Source organism: Saccopteryx bilineata, chromosome 2, assembly GCF_036850765.1.
Source record: "Saccopteryx bilineata isolate mSacBil1 chromosome 2, mSacBil1_pri_phased_curated, whole genome shotgun sequence".
Taxonomy (NCBI): Eukaryota; Metazoa; Chordata; class Mammalia; order Chiroptera; family Emballonuridae; genus Saccopteryx; species Saccopteryx bilineata.
Genome location: NC_089491.1, coordinates 139,331,421 through 139,346,925, shown reverse-complemented (window position 1 = coordinate 139,346,925; position 15,505 = coordinate 139,331,421). Strand labels below are relative to the sequence as shown.

At 40.8% G+C, this 15,505-nt stretch overlaps 1 protein-coding gene across 8 annotated transcripts in view; it reads left to right on the top strand.

Annotated features, from left to right (window-relative positions):
* The first annotated feature begins 3,580 nt into the window (after positions 1 to 3,580).
* The window catches only part of CAPRIN2 (caprin family member 2), a 41,190-nt gene continuing 29,265 nt past the window's right edge, over positions 3,581 to 15,505 (top strand). For 6 of the 8 annotated variants that reach the window (XM_066258041.1, XM_066258040.1, XM_066258038.1 and 3 more), the window contains exons 1-4: positions 3,581 to 3,737; positions 4,801 to 5,063; positions 7,002 to 7,064; positions 14,524 to 14,610. In XM_066258041.1, the coding sequence (XP_066114138.1) occupies positions 4,815 to 5,063; positions 7,002 to 7,064; positions 14,524 to 14,610 (399 nt within the window). In that variant the 5' untranslated portion in view covers positions 3,581 to 3,737; positions 4,801 to 4,814. Of the gene's footprint in view, positions 3,738 to 4,226; positions 4,314 to 4,800; positions 5,064 to 7,001; positions 7,065 to 14,523; positions 14,611 to 15,505 lie in introns of those variants that run through there. The other 2 variants (XM_066258037.1, XM_066258044.1) reach the window with 2 other exon arrangements.

Genomic DNA, 15,505 nt, shown 5'->3' with positions numbered 1-15,505 from the left:
TTATCTCCGTCTTACAGCTGAAGAAACTGAGGGCTAGAGTGATTTTCAACCTTTGTTTCTCACGCACTCATAAACTAATTACTATAGAAAAAGGGGCCCTGACCTCTTCTTCCTTAGTAACTAATTTATTTGTGCCATGAGATGAAAATGGTTGTATTTAGTCAGGGGCACTGACCTTAGTAATTAGTGTGTGTTTGTGCCATGAAAAAAAAAAGGTTGAAAATCACTGGCAAGATAACTTGCTCCAAATCACTCAACTAGCAAGGAGCAGAAGTGTGAGACACAATTCCAGGTGTTTGTGGCCCCAAAGCCTTTGCTGTTGACACTTCACAATATTTCAATGTTGGACAGAAATAGTATTGTTATGGGCTTAATATTATTAACCCCCCCCCCGCTCTATATTGATGATTTCTCTCCAAGGAACTTTTATTTCAAAAGAACTTAATGATGAAGCACTATTAATACATTAACTCCAATATCAGAAAAACAGTATAAAAAGCCCACTGGGAATGTGGTACCTTAATTTTATGAAAAATATAAGCCCACAAAAATATAGAGGCTGTAAGAATTCTTTCAGAAATGCTCTAAACTATATGGCAACCTTTTTAATCCTACCTGAAGTCTGTATTGGTCTATCCTTTACTTTCATAAAGTTTTCTTCTCAAATATGTGAAGAAACACCTTATGAATCTGAAAGTTGTATGTGATAGTGCATTATTTTAACACAACTTTATTATGTTAACTGTTTCCTGGGAATCTTTATCTTCAGAGGCTTCTTGGTAGTTTTCTCAGTGTCTTCTCTTGTGTGTGTGGCAACAATCCACAAAGCCTTGTAGAACTGCTGACAAGCAGATTTCTATCACCCATAACAAAATATCTAAGATAATTTCTAATCTCTCTACTCATATGCTACCAGCTCCAACATCCTTTGGTGAATCAATTTTTCCAGTTTCAACGACATGGAGTTATATTAATTTTAAGTGACGACAGCATAACCATCCCTGCAGGAACTATACGTTTGCCAGATAATGCATATTTAAAACCCTATCATTTCCAAGGGATATAAAATTTGGCTCTTTTTACAGCAATCAAGTCATCCATCATAAGTCGTATTTTTATTTTTCTATTTTATTGAGTTGGTTGTTTCTGCTATTTATTCCTATAGCTTCTATTGAATTCCCACTCAGCTCCATGGAGGCAGGGGTGGTATTTGTCTCACTCACCAATATATCCTTGTCTCCAAGACATAGCAGGCCCATAAATATTTGCCCCCCCCAGCTTTATTGACATGTGACTGACACATAACAATAAATATTGAATAAGTGAATGAATGTATTCTTCCTACATTGATTTGAAGCAACACCATTTATAATTTTTTTAATTGTTTTTAAACAGAGACAGAGTCAGAAAGAGGGAAAGATAGGGACAGAGAGACAGGAATGGAGAAAGATAAGCATCAATTAAATTAGTTTTTTGTTGTGACACCTTAGTTATTCATTGATTGCTTTCTTACATGTGTCTTGACTGTGGGGCTACAGCAGACCGAGTAACCTCTTGCTCGAGCCAGTGACCTTGGGTCAAAGCTGGTGAGCTTTGCTCAAACCAGATGAGCCTGCACTCAAGCTGGCAACCTCGGGGTCTCAAACCTGGGTCCTCCACATCGCAGTCCAATGCTCTATCCACTGCGCCACTGCCTGGCCAGGCCATTTATAATATTTTAAATCTAGTAATTCCTTGCTAAGCATGGAGGTGGTTTTCCATAAATACTGCCTCATGGTTGGCAAGACAAATCAATGTGCTGTATAAAGTAGGGAGTTGGGATAAGGAAATAAAAAACCCCTGACAAATGAAAAATTTTTGGAGGGGGTATATACTTTCAAAGTACGCCAGAATCACTGGTTTTAAAGATCTTCTGCAGCAGGAAAGGATTTTTTCTGAGTCGCCTTTTAAATTTTTTTCAGAAGACCTTACTACAATAGCATCTACTGAGGTACAATCTTCTACAAGTGTTATGCTATGCTAAATAAGACTGCACTTTACTGTGCTTAAAATGGAATTACTTTTGCTTTTGCCTTCTTTTTAAAATTTATTTTCTGAACCCATGTTGAGAAACAAATCTGAATTATTCTATTTAGAGGGATATTTAAGATCTATTGCCAGATCTATATAACCCAAGGGATAGTTTTTTCTTGGTCAGTCAGAAGGCAAACATTTTCACGATTAATATGACTAAAATACTATCTTTAGATGCATTATTAATATCAGGCTACAATAGGCACAGCCTGTTAGCCTATAGCTAACTTTATGCCTACTTTATGGCTCAACTTTATGCCTACTCTTGATGCATATTTTTTTCAGCTATGCCCACTGTTTTGGTTTTCATCAAGTGTGATAGTATAGCCATCCTCCCCTCATTTTCAGTATCTTTTCTTTCTCTGGTTATAAATAATGAAACAAATCTAATACTTGCCTGGCCCTCAAGGACTCATATGGGATTCAGAGATTCAAAGCAAAAATGCAACATTAAGGCACAGTATAACACTAGGGACTGAAAACCTCCCCACAGATAATAATTGGAAAAACACTGCATCAAGAAAAGTTAAAAATCATGTTTTTGTTTTTTTTTTGCGTGGGCTCAAGCCAACACTTTTAAAACTGGACCTTTGTTGATTCGTTTGTGGTTCTGAGTTTTCTCTGTTCTCTTGCTAGTCTAAATAATTTTTATCAGTCTCAGGGGCGGAACCTAAAACAATTCTATTTGTGTAATAGCTGGACACATGTTGGGGCCGGAGCATTGCTAGGTGGCCCCCCCCCCTTTATTTATTTGGTATGAGAAACACTATCCTTTCCTTTATATACATTGATGTATTTCTAGCTTTTTCTTTTAATTTCATGAAACCTTACCAAGATTATTTTTCAGGTTTTTTTTTCCTTTGAGTGCCAACGAATTCCTGTTTCAAAGCAGCAAATGAAACAGCCTTAAATAATCACAATCTTATGATTGAAGGTTGCAGAATCACCCGCTCCGTTTTTATGGCAATGTTGGGGCATTCTGCTCTAAGAGGCTGCGCCCTTTCTTTGGAAACGTGGCTATCCCCCATCTTACTGAAGGATGAAATGACGGGGGTGTCTAGGGGCAAAGGCACCCCTACACCACCAGAGGCTCAAGCTCGGTTTAATTGGCAATTCCACAAAGGGCGCGCTGCCCTTTTGGAGTGATAGCAATCACCTGCTCAAGGCCGCGCTTGCAATTACTACTGCACGCAATCAGCAAGGTCTCGCAGGGCCTCGGGGTCTACGGCGGGTCGCCACTTCGCGTCATACCGGTCCCACCTGGGACCCCGCAGTCTGCGCAATCGCGGGGAGAACGTGCCCTCCCGCGATCGGCTTTCCGTCGCAGCTGGACCTGGAACAAGCCCGGGGGGGGGGGGGGGGGGAGGCCGGCTTTGGCCCGGGTGGGTGCTGGGGAAAGAGGCGGTGTCGGGCGGCACGAGGCTGCGCGCGCGCGGGAGCGAGGGCGGGGGGCGCGCCTATATAAAGCGAGCGGGGCTCAAAGAGCTGGCCGGGCCGAGAGCGCTGAGTCGGCAGAGAGTCGCGCACCGCAGACTCCGCCGGCCGGCCCGAGCGGAGCGCGGAGCCAGGCTGAGACGCAGGGGCGGGGTGGTGCCCGCCCACCGCCGCAGCGCTCCTGGCTCCCGCAGGCTTTCGAAGACTGGCCCGGGCTGCGGCAGCCGGAGGTGAAGCCGGGCTGCGGCGGCTGCCCGGAAGGGTGGGCAGGCTGGGGGGCCGCCGCGGTGAGGCGGAGGGCCCGCGCGGCGTCCCTGGGGCGCTTTCCGCCAGGTCCGCCTCCCCAGAGGTGGCACCTGCAGAAGTGGCCCGGGCTGGTGTCTTGCCTTGCGTGGGGCTGGGGGAAGGGCGGGGGTCGGTGCCTTCCGGGCGCTGAGTGGCAGCCCCACGGAGGCGCTTCTCGCGCGGACCCCTGCGGGGACTTGGGGTCAGCGCTGCCACGCGGGGCGCAGGGTGTGCCCTCGCTTTGCGGATGCGCCTAGGGGGGTGGGGTGGTACCTCCGATGCGCGGGAATGAGCGGGTGCGAGGGCCACTGACCAGGGCAGGTCAGGCTCGCCAGGACCTTAAACCGGTTGGGTGTGAGTGGTTATGGGTTAGTTTAGACAAAACAGAAAACCAGCTTGGGTCGCTTGCAACTTGAGAGAGTACCTTGCTACAAATGTCCCGTAGTGACGGACTTGTCTTGTAGGCCCCAGAGCAAGCAAAGGGAAGTTGGCATTCTTTCTCAGGAAGCTACTACTTTTCGGTTAGTGAATGAGAACTCCGAAAAATATGTCTTAGGGATTTAAAAAAAAAATGTGGCTGGTGGTGAGGGATAAGTAGGGGTTTTGAATGGCTGCCTTCAGGTCCCAGTGGGGAAAGCTTATTTTTTTGTCATCACCCGATCATAGAAATTGTTTAGAATGCAGACTGCTGTCATGAAAAGAGGAGCTCTGAAACCATTGCTTGATTAGCAGTTTTCCCTCCGTGTGTGGAAAATTGAGTTTCGGGGAACATTCCCCACGTTATGGGTTTTGCCTATGGAAAGGCGCTAGTCCTTGGCAATGTTGCCTTACATTCAGTGAGATGGAAGCACGATCTCTAAAGCACCCTTGGCTTTTTAGCTCCCTTCTGTGGAAGAGAATTTTGAGGGAGTGGGTCTAGATTTTTCAGGGAAGTTAAAGCCTGGATGTCTCTCTCTAGTTCTAATTCCCTTTGATACCTAACCTTTTTTCCCCCCTTCCCTCCTTCAGCCTCAACTGTTTCAATGGTGCAGCTCTCCTCATCTTGTGGTTACCAATCACCTTCAGGCCGATCAGAGAGGGGAAGAGACAGGAATATGAAGTCAGCCAAGCCCCAAGTGAACCACAGTCGGCATGGGGAAAGCCAGCGGGCCACCAGCCCCTTGCAGTCTCCTCTTAGCTGTGCAGCCTCTCCTTCTCAAGCGTATGAGACCTATATTGAGAATGGACTCATATGCCTTAAACACAAAATTAGAAACATCGAGAAAAAGAAGGTAACTTTTTCTGTTCTCCCAGCCAGGCGTATGCGCTATCTTAAATAAAGGTTAAGGAACTGACATTTTGGCTTTCAGTCACGGCTCAATAGATTACTTACTAAAGATTTAATGAGCCGTGGGTTTGAGCTGGCTGAAAACATATAAGCAGGTTAAATATTGGATATAGTAAACATTTTCTATTTGATTTGTCAGCATAACTGAATGAAAATATTCTTCATAGTAAAATTGTGCACCTTACTGTTGAAATACTTGAAGAGCTGGATACTTTGTCAGATTAATTCCTTGAGCATAATATTAATGTTCTTTTCATAGATTACCTGTTTTTCTTTTTTAGCTAATTTTCCTTGTGACACACTTTCTGCAGCAGTTGATATTGCAGTCTAGATACTGCAGTCATTGGAAGCTTTAGTGGTGGTAGAACCAGAAAATGTTTGAGCGTTGATTTTTGTGTTGCTAGGTGATTGTTTAAGATTGGTGGGTGAAAGCATTGTAAAGGGACTTGGGTAACAATCAGCTTAATGTTACAATAAGTGCTGATGTAAAGATCCACATCATTTCTCATTTCCTGAGTCATGTAGCCTGTGAAACAGAACTGTACATTGCTTAGTTGTGTCCTGATTCTCTGTGATATTAGGTGATTCATTAACTCTCTGACCTAGGGTCTCTTCAATATTTTTATGCCAAGACCTAGTTAGTTAAACCTTAGGAAAGCTGCTTTTAATGGAGGAGTGTGAAGGGATTTTTTAAAAGTCTGATTGAGTCTGTTTCTTTTCCTTAAAAAATTAAAAAATATGTATATACATGGGAAGGTAGCGAAGAAGGACCGGGTACTAGTAGCTTCTCTGTAACCCTAGCTCTCACCAGTTGTCTTCTGAATGCATACAGTTAGTTGATCACAGGTGTGATAAGGTGCTTGTGCCTGGGTCAGCGTGAATTCCCTGCCACAGTGGGAAACTAATCAAAGCAGAATCTATTGATGGAGACTCAATTCTTTTCGCAGGTGGAGGAACTACATATATTCATACACCTATGCTATCTGGCTTAATTATACTACCGCTTTGAATGACCTATCTGACAGTACCAAAGCTTTTGTTTCAAGCTACTAGGAAAGCATTTTAAAGCTATAAAGCCAAGTGGGAAGAACCTAAACATTGCTTTTGGAATACCATTGTGGGTCCTGTCGTCTTTTATGGAGACAATAAATGCAGTTTATTTGTCATGTATTTATTTAAATATCAAACAATATAAAAATAGCTTCAAATTGAGGCTACTATATGCTAGAAAAGAAATCTTTTACATTTCTGTACTTATATCAGGAAGCTTTTCATCTGACTAATGCCACATAATACAACAAGTAGCTAATGGTTTAAGCATGAGGTTGGAGCAGGATTTCTTAATCTCAGCGCTGTAGACATTTTGTGCTGGATAATTCTTTGTTGTGTGGGTCTGTCCAGTGCATTGTAAGATGTTTAGCAACATCCCTGGTCTTTACCCACAAGATACTGATAGTACTCTCCACTTTTCTGCCATCCCCCAAGGTGTGATAACCAAAAGTATCTCCAGACATTGCCAGATATCCCATGGGGACAAAATTGCCCCTGACTGAGCACCACTTGGGTAAGGGTATATGACTGACTTAAGTCTCTGTGGTCTAAATACACATAGAGGCTTTGAGGAGAAAAGGGTTTTATTATTTAATGTTTATAATTCCAGACTGATGTTCATTGTGTGTAATGTTTTTTTGTTTTTTGTTTTTTGCCCTTAACTGGAACTCACATACTCAGTTACTGCCTGTTTTGCAGTAAATTGGTACTTTTGCAGATTGATAGCTTGCTCTAAGAACTTTATTTTCATAAGAAACAAAGTCTGGTATTTAGTTTATTTGCTTCAGAATTTTATATCAGACTGGACTAAATACAAGTTTATCTTTTGTAGCTCAAATTAGAAGATTATAAGGATCGCCTGAAAAATGGAGAGCAACTTAATCCTGACCAATTAGTAAGTGATTTTATGATTGTTTGGGCAACTTGCTGGTTTCCTTTTCTTAATAAAACTGTAGATAGACTTCGAAAAAAGAAGAGTGATATTTGGCCTTTTTAAAAAACCTTACTGTAAATATTAGACTTTTATAACTTTAAGAAATGTTGTTTAACTTGCCTGTGGGGTACTGGATGACTGCAAATTTTACCTTATTTGGTGAAGGAGAGTTTTTGCAATATGGAAATAAAGAAAAAGGTTTCATTGATGTTTGCCATTTTGACTCGATCACATCTCCTGGCTAAGAAGGGACAAATTAATCCAAAACTTATTTGCTCTACCTTGTATATGTATTGTCTTTTACCTTTTTCAATGAATATTTTTTGGATGTGTGTCATAGATGCTGGCATTCAAGGACTTACTCTTCTTCACTGGCTTTGAATGCTTGTGATAGAGTAAGTTACAGTTTTGCTGAGGCACACATTTGAATTGTGTGAGCTCTGAGAGTGATGTGTTCACAGCTGGTGAGAGGACTTAGCTGGACATCCAGCATTTTAACAGGGCTTTGTTTTCAGGTAGTCATGGTATGTTCAGTAAATTTTAAAGTGGTAAAACTTTTCTCTGTGTAAATATCCTTCAAGCGTTCTCTTATGGTAGTGTTGTTGATTTGGGGGAAATATGGGGAATGGAGGTGGGGAGGTTGGTGGTTCTCATGGTAGCTCTCTAAGAAATGTCAGGAACATGCTACATCTCAGAGCTGCAGCCAGGCGAACTTTAATCTTAGTATTTTTTACTATCTTCATAACCATTGTTGTTCTGTAATGTTAACTTTGATTTTTCTTTTGAGAAATATGCTGACAACTTCCAACCTTATCTTGCTAATAGCTTAGTTTTCTAAACTCTAGATTCCTATGTCCACTTGCTATTTAACATCTGATTTCACTCAGTCTCTCTAAATCTGGATTCCCTTTATTGTTAGCTATGTCAGTTAATGGCTAGATGCGTTAGAATGATGGAGTTGCCCAAAACCTTGGAGAAGTTCTCATCTTTCTCTTCATACCTTATGTCTAGCCCATTAGCAAATTTGGTCATTTCAACCTTCAAAATAAATTTAGGAACTATTTTTCATAAATTCTGCTTAAATTTTTTTTTTAAATTTTAAATTATTCTAGGTGAGAGAAAGGGAGATAGGCAGACTCCTGCATGCCCCACAACCAGGATCCACCCAGCCGCCCTTTCTGGGGCCAATGTTCCAGTACCAAGCTGTATTTAGCATCTGAGGCTGATGCATTCCAAGGGAGCTATCCTCAGCACCCTGGGTCACGCTTGAACCAACCTAGCCACTGGCTATGGGAGGGGAAGAGGGAGAGAAAGGGGAGAGGGAGGGGGGAGAAGCAGATGGTCGCTTCTGCTATGTGCCCTGACTGGGAATCGAACCCAGGACATCCATACGCCAGGCCAGTGCTCTATCCACTGAACCACTGGCCAGGACCCATAAATTCTGCTCTGTTACCTTGGTCCAAGCAACATCTGATCTTTCATCTACATTAGTGTAATAGCTTCCTCACAGGTTTTTCTGGTCTGCCCTCTCTCTTTAAATCTATTCTCAATATAGTAGTCTCAGCAGTCCTGTTCACGTGCAAGTCAGAGGGTCATTTCTCTGCTCAAAAGTCCCCATTGATTCCCATCAGGGTGGCACAATGTCCTTACTAAAGCCCACAAGGCCCTACAAAATACGCTCCCCACTTCCTTTTACATCTTGATTGCATTTCCTACACTTCTCTCCCTTATTGGCTTCAGCCCGGTTACACTGGAACTTCTTGTTGTTCCTCAAACATCTCAGGCACATGTCTATTTCAGGGCTTCTGTTCCCGCTGCCTGGGATGCTGTTTCCCAGATGTCTAAATAGTTCCATTTCCACCCTCCTCTGCTTTTTATTTGAAGGTCATCTCAGTAAGACCTGTCCTGACAACATGTATATACCTCCATTTTCCCATTCATACTTTTTAGCTACTTTCCTTGCTTTAATTTTGTTCTTAGAAGCACTTCTCTGACAAACTGTAAAGGGTTGCTTGTCTCTCTTTCCCTTACAGCGCACGTTCTGTTTGAAATACTGTCTGTTCACCGCTGTTTTCCTAGTACTTAGGATAGTGTGCAGTACTATATAGTGGGCATGTGGATTATTATTCAATACATATCGATTTACTAAATATAAGATGAATGAATATTTGGTTTCTAGATGTGATTCAGTATATGATTTGTGGTACTTTCGAAAAATAACAAGCAAGCATTATATATATATTTAAGGTAAAAGTTTTGAAAAATGCAGGTAAGTTAGAAGAAGAAAAATCTATAATCTGACCTCCCAGAGAACAGCTGTCAGTAGTGTAGTATTTAATTAAGAAGCTCTAAGTTTAGGTTTTAAAATTGATAATAATTCATATAGTTCAGAAATAAGAAAATACTAAAAAAGATGAAGTTTTTTTCACCCTGCCCTTCCTCTGTTCAGTTCTCACCTTACAAAATAATGATTTGTTAATAGATTCTTATACTATCTGTGCAGAGTTTCTTTAAGCTTATATAAACAAACCAGTATTCTTCTCTTTGCCTTGTTATAATTGGAAATATGCTTATATATACATGGTTATCACCCCAAGTCTGTAGTTTACATTTAGGGTTCATTCTTGGTCTGTGGGTTTGGAGAAGTGTATGAAGGCATCCCTACCATTATCTATATAAATAGAATCATACGGAGTGTTATCACTGCCCTGAAATGCTGTGTTCTACCTGTTTAGCCACCCTTTCTTTTTATACCATGTCAGTGCTTCCATAATGCCTGGTCTTTAAAGTTTGGTTGAATTGTTCTGTGAAACAATACAAGCCTGTTTTTTGTTTGTGTTTTTTTTTTTTGCGGGGGGTGGGCAGCATGGGAGATTTTTGGTAATAATCTCTGGTTTTGAAAATTGGTATATTTATATATATATTTTTATTTTGGAGTTAACTTTTAAAAACTTTTCCTGAAATTTACTTACTTCATTCAGTTTTAAAACTTTATTTACACAGGTTGGGGCAAAGTAATATTTTTTATAAATCTGTTTCTGCGTTACATTCTGTTTATTTCTAATTTTATATGCTTGTATTTCTTCAGTTTACTCTTATTTAAGTTTTTGAGAATTTTTTCCATCGATTTGAGAGAAAGACAGAGAGAGAGACAGACAGACAGACAGAAGCATCAACTCATTGTTTCACTTAGTTCCTTCATTTAGGTATACATTCGTTGGTTGCTTCTCATATGTGCCCTGACCAGGATTGGACCTGTGATCTTGGTGTGTTGAGATGCTGCTCTATCCACTGAGCAACCCAGTCAGGGCCAGTGGGATTTTACAGAGGAAGTGGGAGATAGAGAGTGAGAAAGATTGATTTCTTGTTCCACTTATTTATGTATTCACTGGTTGACTCTTGTATGTGCCCTGACTGGGGATTGAACCCACAACCTTGGTGTATCGGGTTGGTGCTCTAACCACCTGAGCTATCTGGCCAGGGCTGGTGTTCTCTTTCTTGAAACAGAAATCTCAGTATATGAATTATATTCAAAGATTTTAAATTCTGTTCAGAATATTAGCATGTTTGAGGCTCTCTGAGATCATGTTTTGAACTACCTTTTGTTCATTCAACAAAAATATATGTGCCTTCTCTGGGAGGTGCTGTGCTTAATGCTAGGGTTATAATACCTAAGGAACTAATGTGATGCTTGCTCTCATGGAGATAATGTGATTGGGGAAGAGAGGCAGGAAATAAGCAAATTCAAATGTGATATATGTTAAAGTGAAATAGAGAATGATAATAGAATGTGATGAGGAATCTAACCTAGACTGGAGAGGTGAGGACAGCTTCTTAGAAAAGTGAGAGCTTTGGTTAAGATCTTGAAATTGAATAGGATATGCCTGCCCTGTGGTGGTGCAGTGGATAAATGTGACCTGGAACACTGAGGTCACCAGTTTGAAACCCCGGGCTTGTCTGGTCATGGCACATGCAAGAAGGAACTACGACACATTGATGCTTCCTGCTCTACCATCCCCTCTCCTCTCTCTAAAGTCAATAAAGTCTTTTTAAAAAATTGAATAGAACTTACTTAGCCAGTTAAGGAAGGGAAAAAGGAAGAAAAGAATGTTTTCACAAAGAGCATTTCTCAGAAACTGGAGAGAAGGCCAGTATGGATGGAGTGATGAACCTGGGCGGGGAGGGACACATGAAGATCCTTGTGTGCCATTTAAAGACTGCTTTTTTCCTAAGGCATCAGAAATGATGTGGATAGGTTTTAGGCAGAGATGAACTATAGATCTGTAGTTAAAAAAAAGTCATTTTTCCGCATGAAGAATGTTTTGGAGATGCTAAGTATGGATGTAAGGAAACTAGATAAGAGGCTGGATGTAGTCTAGGTCAGAGATATGGGAGTGGTATCTAGTTATAGCAAGCAGGTTTGAGTCAAGTAGTGGGATTTGAGAGGTAAAATCAACATAGCTTGGTAACTGGGTGTATGAGTAGAGGGAAGGCCAAGTTTCTGGCTTGAATAGCTGGATAGATGGCAAAACCTTTTTCTGGGCTTGGAAACACTGGGAAAGAAGGTTTTGGAAGGGTGGGATACAGAGCTCAATTTTGGACCATTAATTTTTACTATGCCTGTGAAGCATAAATGGGTGATGTCTTGTAAGTTTTAAGAAACAGGTCTGGAGCATAGAGAAGTTTAGTCTACAGTAGAAGTTTTACATCTCTTTGAGGGCTAGATACCACAAGTCTTCGATGTCATTTCATTGCAACCTTGGTGGGGGAAAAAAATTGATTCCCGGATGGAGTGATGCCAAGGGCAGGGCCTGTGGAGCGTGCACGTTCTCCCATGTCTGTATGATATTCCTGACACTAGCTTCCTTCCACGTCCCAAAGATGTGCACGTGAGGTGATCTGGCGCGCCTACGTGGTCACAGTCTGAGTGGGTGTGAATGCGCTCTGTGCCAGGGTGGGTTCCCAGCTGGCATCCTGAGTGGCCAGGGTAGGCGCCAGCCACCAGCAATCCTGAACTGGGATAAGTGTGATGGAAAATCATGCTCTCTTTTTGATTTTTCTAAATGTATATATGCCTCACAGTTATTTCATGTTTAATATTAAAAGTGTTTGGGGTCTTTATTTAGAAGTTTGATGTTTTTATGATCAGCAATATGCCATAGGAACCTAACTCTTGTTTTTATCAATTAGCCTTTGATAGAATTGGTTTCATCATGTTGTTTCACTTAAGGGCATAGTTTCCAAGAACCTGTCAATGATGTTGAGGACTTACTTTACTATAGTTATGTTACCTGTGCATTCTTAGTTCTGTAGTTGGAAGCCCTCTCTTTTTCTTGTGAAATACATGTTCCAAACAAAATGTTGCATATAAACTATAATGCATAATAAAGGATGTGTCAGAACCTGTCATTCAACTCAACTAGTATGTTACCAACACCATTGAAACTACTTCCTGGTACTTTATTCTGTGACTTGACCTTGAACTTTTCCCCCTCCTTCCTTTGCTTTTATTTTAGTAGCACTTGTGTGTTGCCCTTAAATCTGTTAGAATTGCTTTTTTTGTATCTTATAATAAATGTTATACTGTTATATTCTGAAGTTTGCCTTTTTCACTCATGTTTAGGATTTTTTTATTGATTCAAGTATAGCTATATATTATTCACTTTCCTCTACTCTGTAGTAGTCTGTAAATAGGTGGATGTTTGAGTTGCTTGCTTTTTTTTTTTTTTTTTTTTTTTTAATATTTTTCTGAAGTTGGAAACAGGGAGGCAGTCAGACAGACTCCCGCATGCGCCCGACCGGGATCCACCCAGCATGCCCACCAGGAGGCGATGCTCTGCCCATCTGGGGCATTGCTCTGTTGCATCCAGAGCCATTCTAGAACCTGAGGCAGAGGCCACAGAGCCATCCTCAGCACGTGGGCCACCTTTGCTCCAATGGAGCCCCGGCTGCAGGAGGGGAAGAGAGAGGCAGAGAGGAAGGAGAGGGGGAGGGGTGGAGAAGCAGATGGGCTTTTCTCCTGTGTGCCCTGGCCTGGAATCGAACCCGGGGCTCCTACACTCCAGGCCAATGCTCTACCACTAAGCCAACCAGCCAGGGCCGAGTTGCTTGCTCTTATGTTTTGGTATTCTACTGTGAGCAATCTTAATGTGTGTTATGACACAGGTGTGAGATTTTTTTCAGGGTACATATTTATAGTGAACTTAATAAGTAAAAATGTCAAAAAATAAGTTTTCCAAAATTATTGTACCAATTTAGGCTAATACTGTACTGTTAGTAGAGAGGGGTTCCTATTACTTTGTACCTTTTAAAGATTTAGTATTATTAGACTTTTTAAAAAAAGCTTTATTGAGATATCATAACATATCAGAAAATTAACCCACTATAAGTTTAGAATTCAATGTAGAGTTATGCAACTATCACAAGCAGCCAGCTTTAGAACACTTATAACCCCTCCAGATTTCCTTGTGTGCCTTTATTTGCTTTCTATCATTATAAATTATCTTCTCTGGATATTTCTTTGAAATATGGCTTCTTTGATTTAGCATTATGCCTTTGAGCTTCATCTATGTTAATGGCATGTATCAGTAATTCATTTCTTTTTATTGCTGACGAGTTTCTTTGTATGATTATACCACATTTTGTTTATCCATTTACCAGTTGCTGGATATTTGGGTTGGTTTTATTTGAGGGGAAGGGATAATTTAAGTTGCTATATAAATTTGCATACAAGTCTTTATGCGAACATACGTCTTCATTTCTTTTGGAAAGACATCTAGAAGTGGAGTACTATACTATTTTAATTATGGAGGCTTTATAATATGTCTTTATCTGGTTGGAAATGTTCCTTACCTCGTTATGTTTCATAGTCACAATTGCTTCACTTCAGTTGTTCATTGATTGCTTGTCATATGTGCCTTGACCAGGCAAGCCCAGGGTTTTGAACCAGCGACCTCAGCATTCCAGGTCGATGCCTTGTCCACTGTGCCACCACAGGCCAGGCCTTTCTAAATTTCTTGAAGTTGCTTATTTCTCTGTTTGAATCTTCTCATTTTGCTACTTGTGTAATGTATTTGAGTAGTCATTGAATATTGACAGAAATCCTGTTGGCTCTGTGCTCTTAAAACCCATAGGCTTCTTGGACCTTAGACTTTATAGATATGAATTCAGCCCTATCATCATCATTATCGTCATGATCATTATTATGGCTCAAATTTTTAGTATAAAAATTAAAAATTTAAATTTAAGGTTATATAACTTCTAAATACTCTTTCTATCTTTTTGATTATATTATATATAGTAAATGGCTAATTTATAAAGTCTTAAATCTCTTACGTTTTTAAAGAACACTTCTTTTTTTCTTTTGAAATATTTGTACTTACAAGTTCACAGAACTGGTGTTTTTCCTTCTATCTGGTAGGAAGCAGTAGAGAAATATGAAGAAGTGCTACATAACTTAGAATTTGCCAAGGAGCTGCAGAAAACCTTTTCAGGACTCAGCCAGGATGTGAGTACGTTTTCTTTGCTTTTCCTAAAACCAGTTCAACCACTGATCTTGATGAAAATTTCAGTGTCTAATGATGGTATTTGGTTATCCTCCATCTAATTTCTGCCGATGTTTTATTGTGGATGGCTGCAGTGTGTGAGTGATACGGCCCTAATACTTTTCTCTCCTGAAAATTGTGTTCTCTATACCATGCATATGGTGCCTGTCTATTTACATGCTTTTCCATGGCTGTAGTCTAGAGGTAGCTTCCAACACACCAAATTTCGTTATATAAGAGGTTATTTTTCCCTATTTGTACTGTAGTCCAGTGGTCCCCAACCTTTTTTGGGCCACGGACCGGTTTAATGTCAGAAAATATTTTCACGGACTGGCCTTTAGGGTGGGACGGATAAATGTATCACGTGACCGAGACAAGCGTCAAGAGTGAGTCTTAGACGGATGTAACAGAGGGAATCTGGTCATTTTTTAAAAATAAAACATCGTTCAGACTTAAATATAAATAAAACGGAAATAATGTAAGTTATTTATTCTTTCTCTGCGGACTGGTACCAAATGGCCCACGGACCGGTACTGGTCCACGGCCCGGGGGTTAGGGACCACTGCTGTAGACCTACTTTGACTTTAGGTGAAATGATCAAGTACTTTGGAGTGTGCCTTCATTAAACAAGACCCCAGTGCTCGTCTGTACCTCCCAGCCTTGCAGCTTTCGGCTGCCCTTTTACGAAGGAGTTTTTTCTTGTCAGACCTCTCCTATGATAGCCAGTTGTAGAGTTTCTGTAACATTTTCTTTCTTCCCTTCAAACTGAAGGGGAAAGCCTTTTTGTTCAGCCCAGCCACATTTCTCTTTGTCTTCGTGATAGGAGCTCTGTCTCTTAGTACTGGGATTTATCATTCA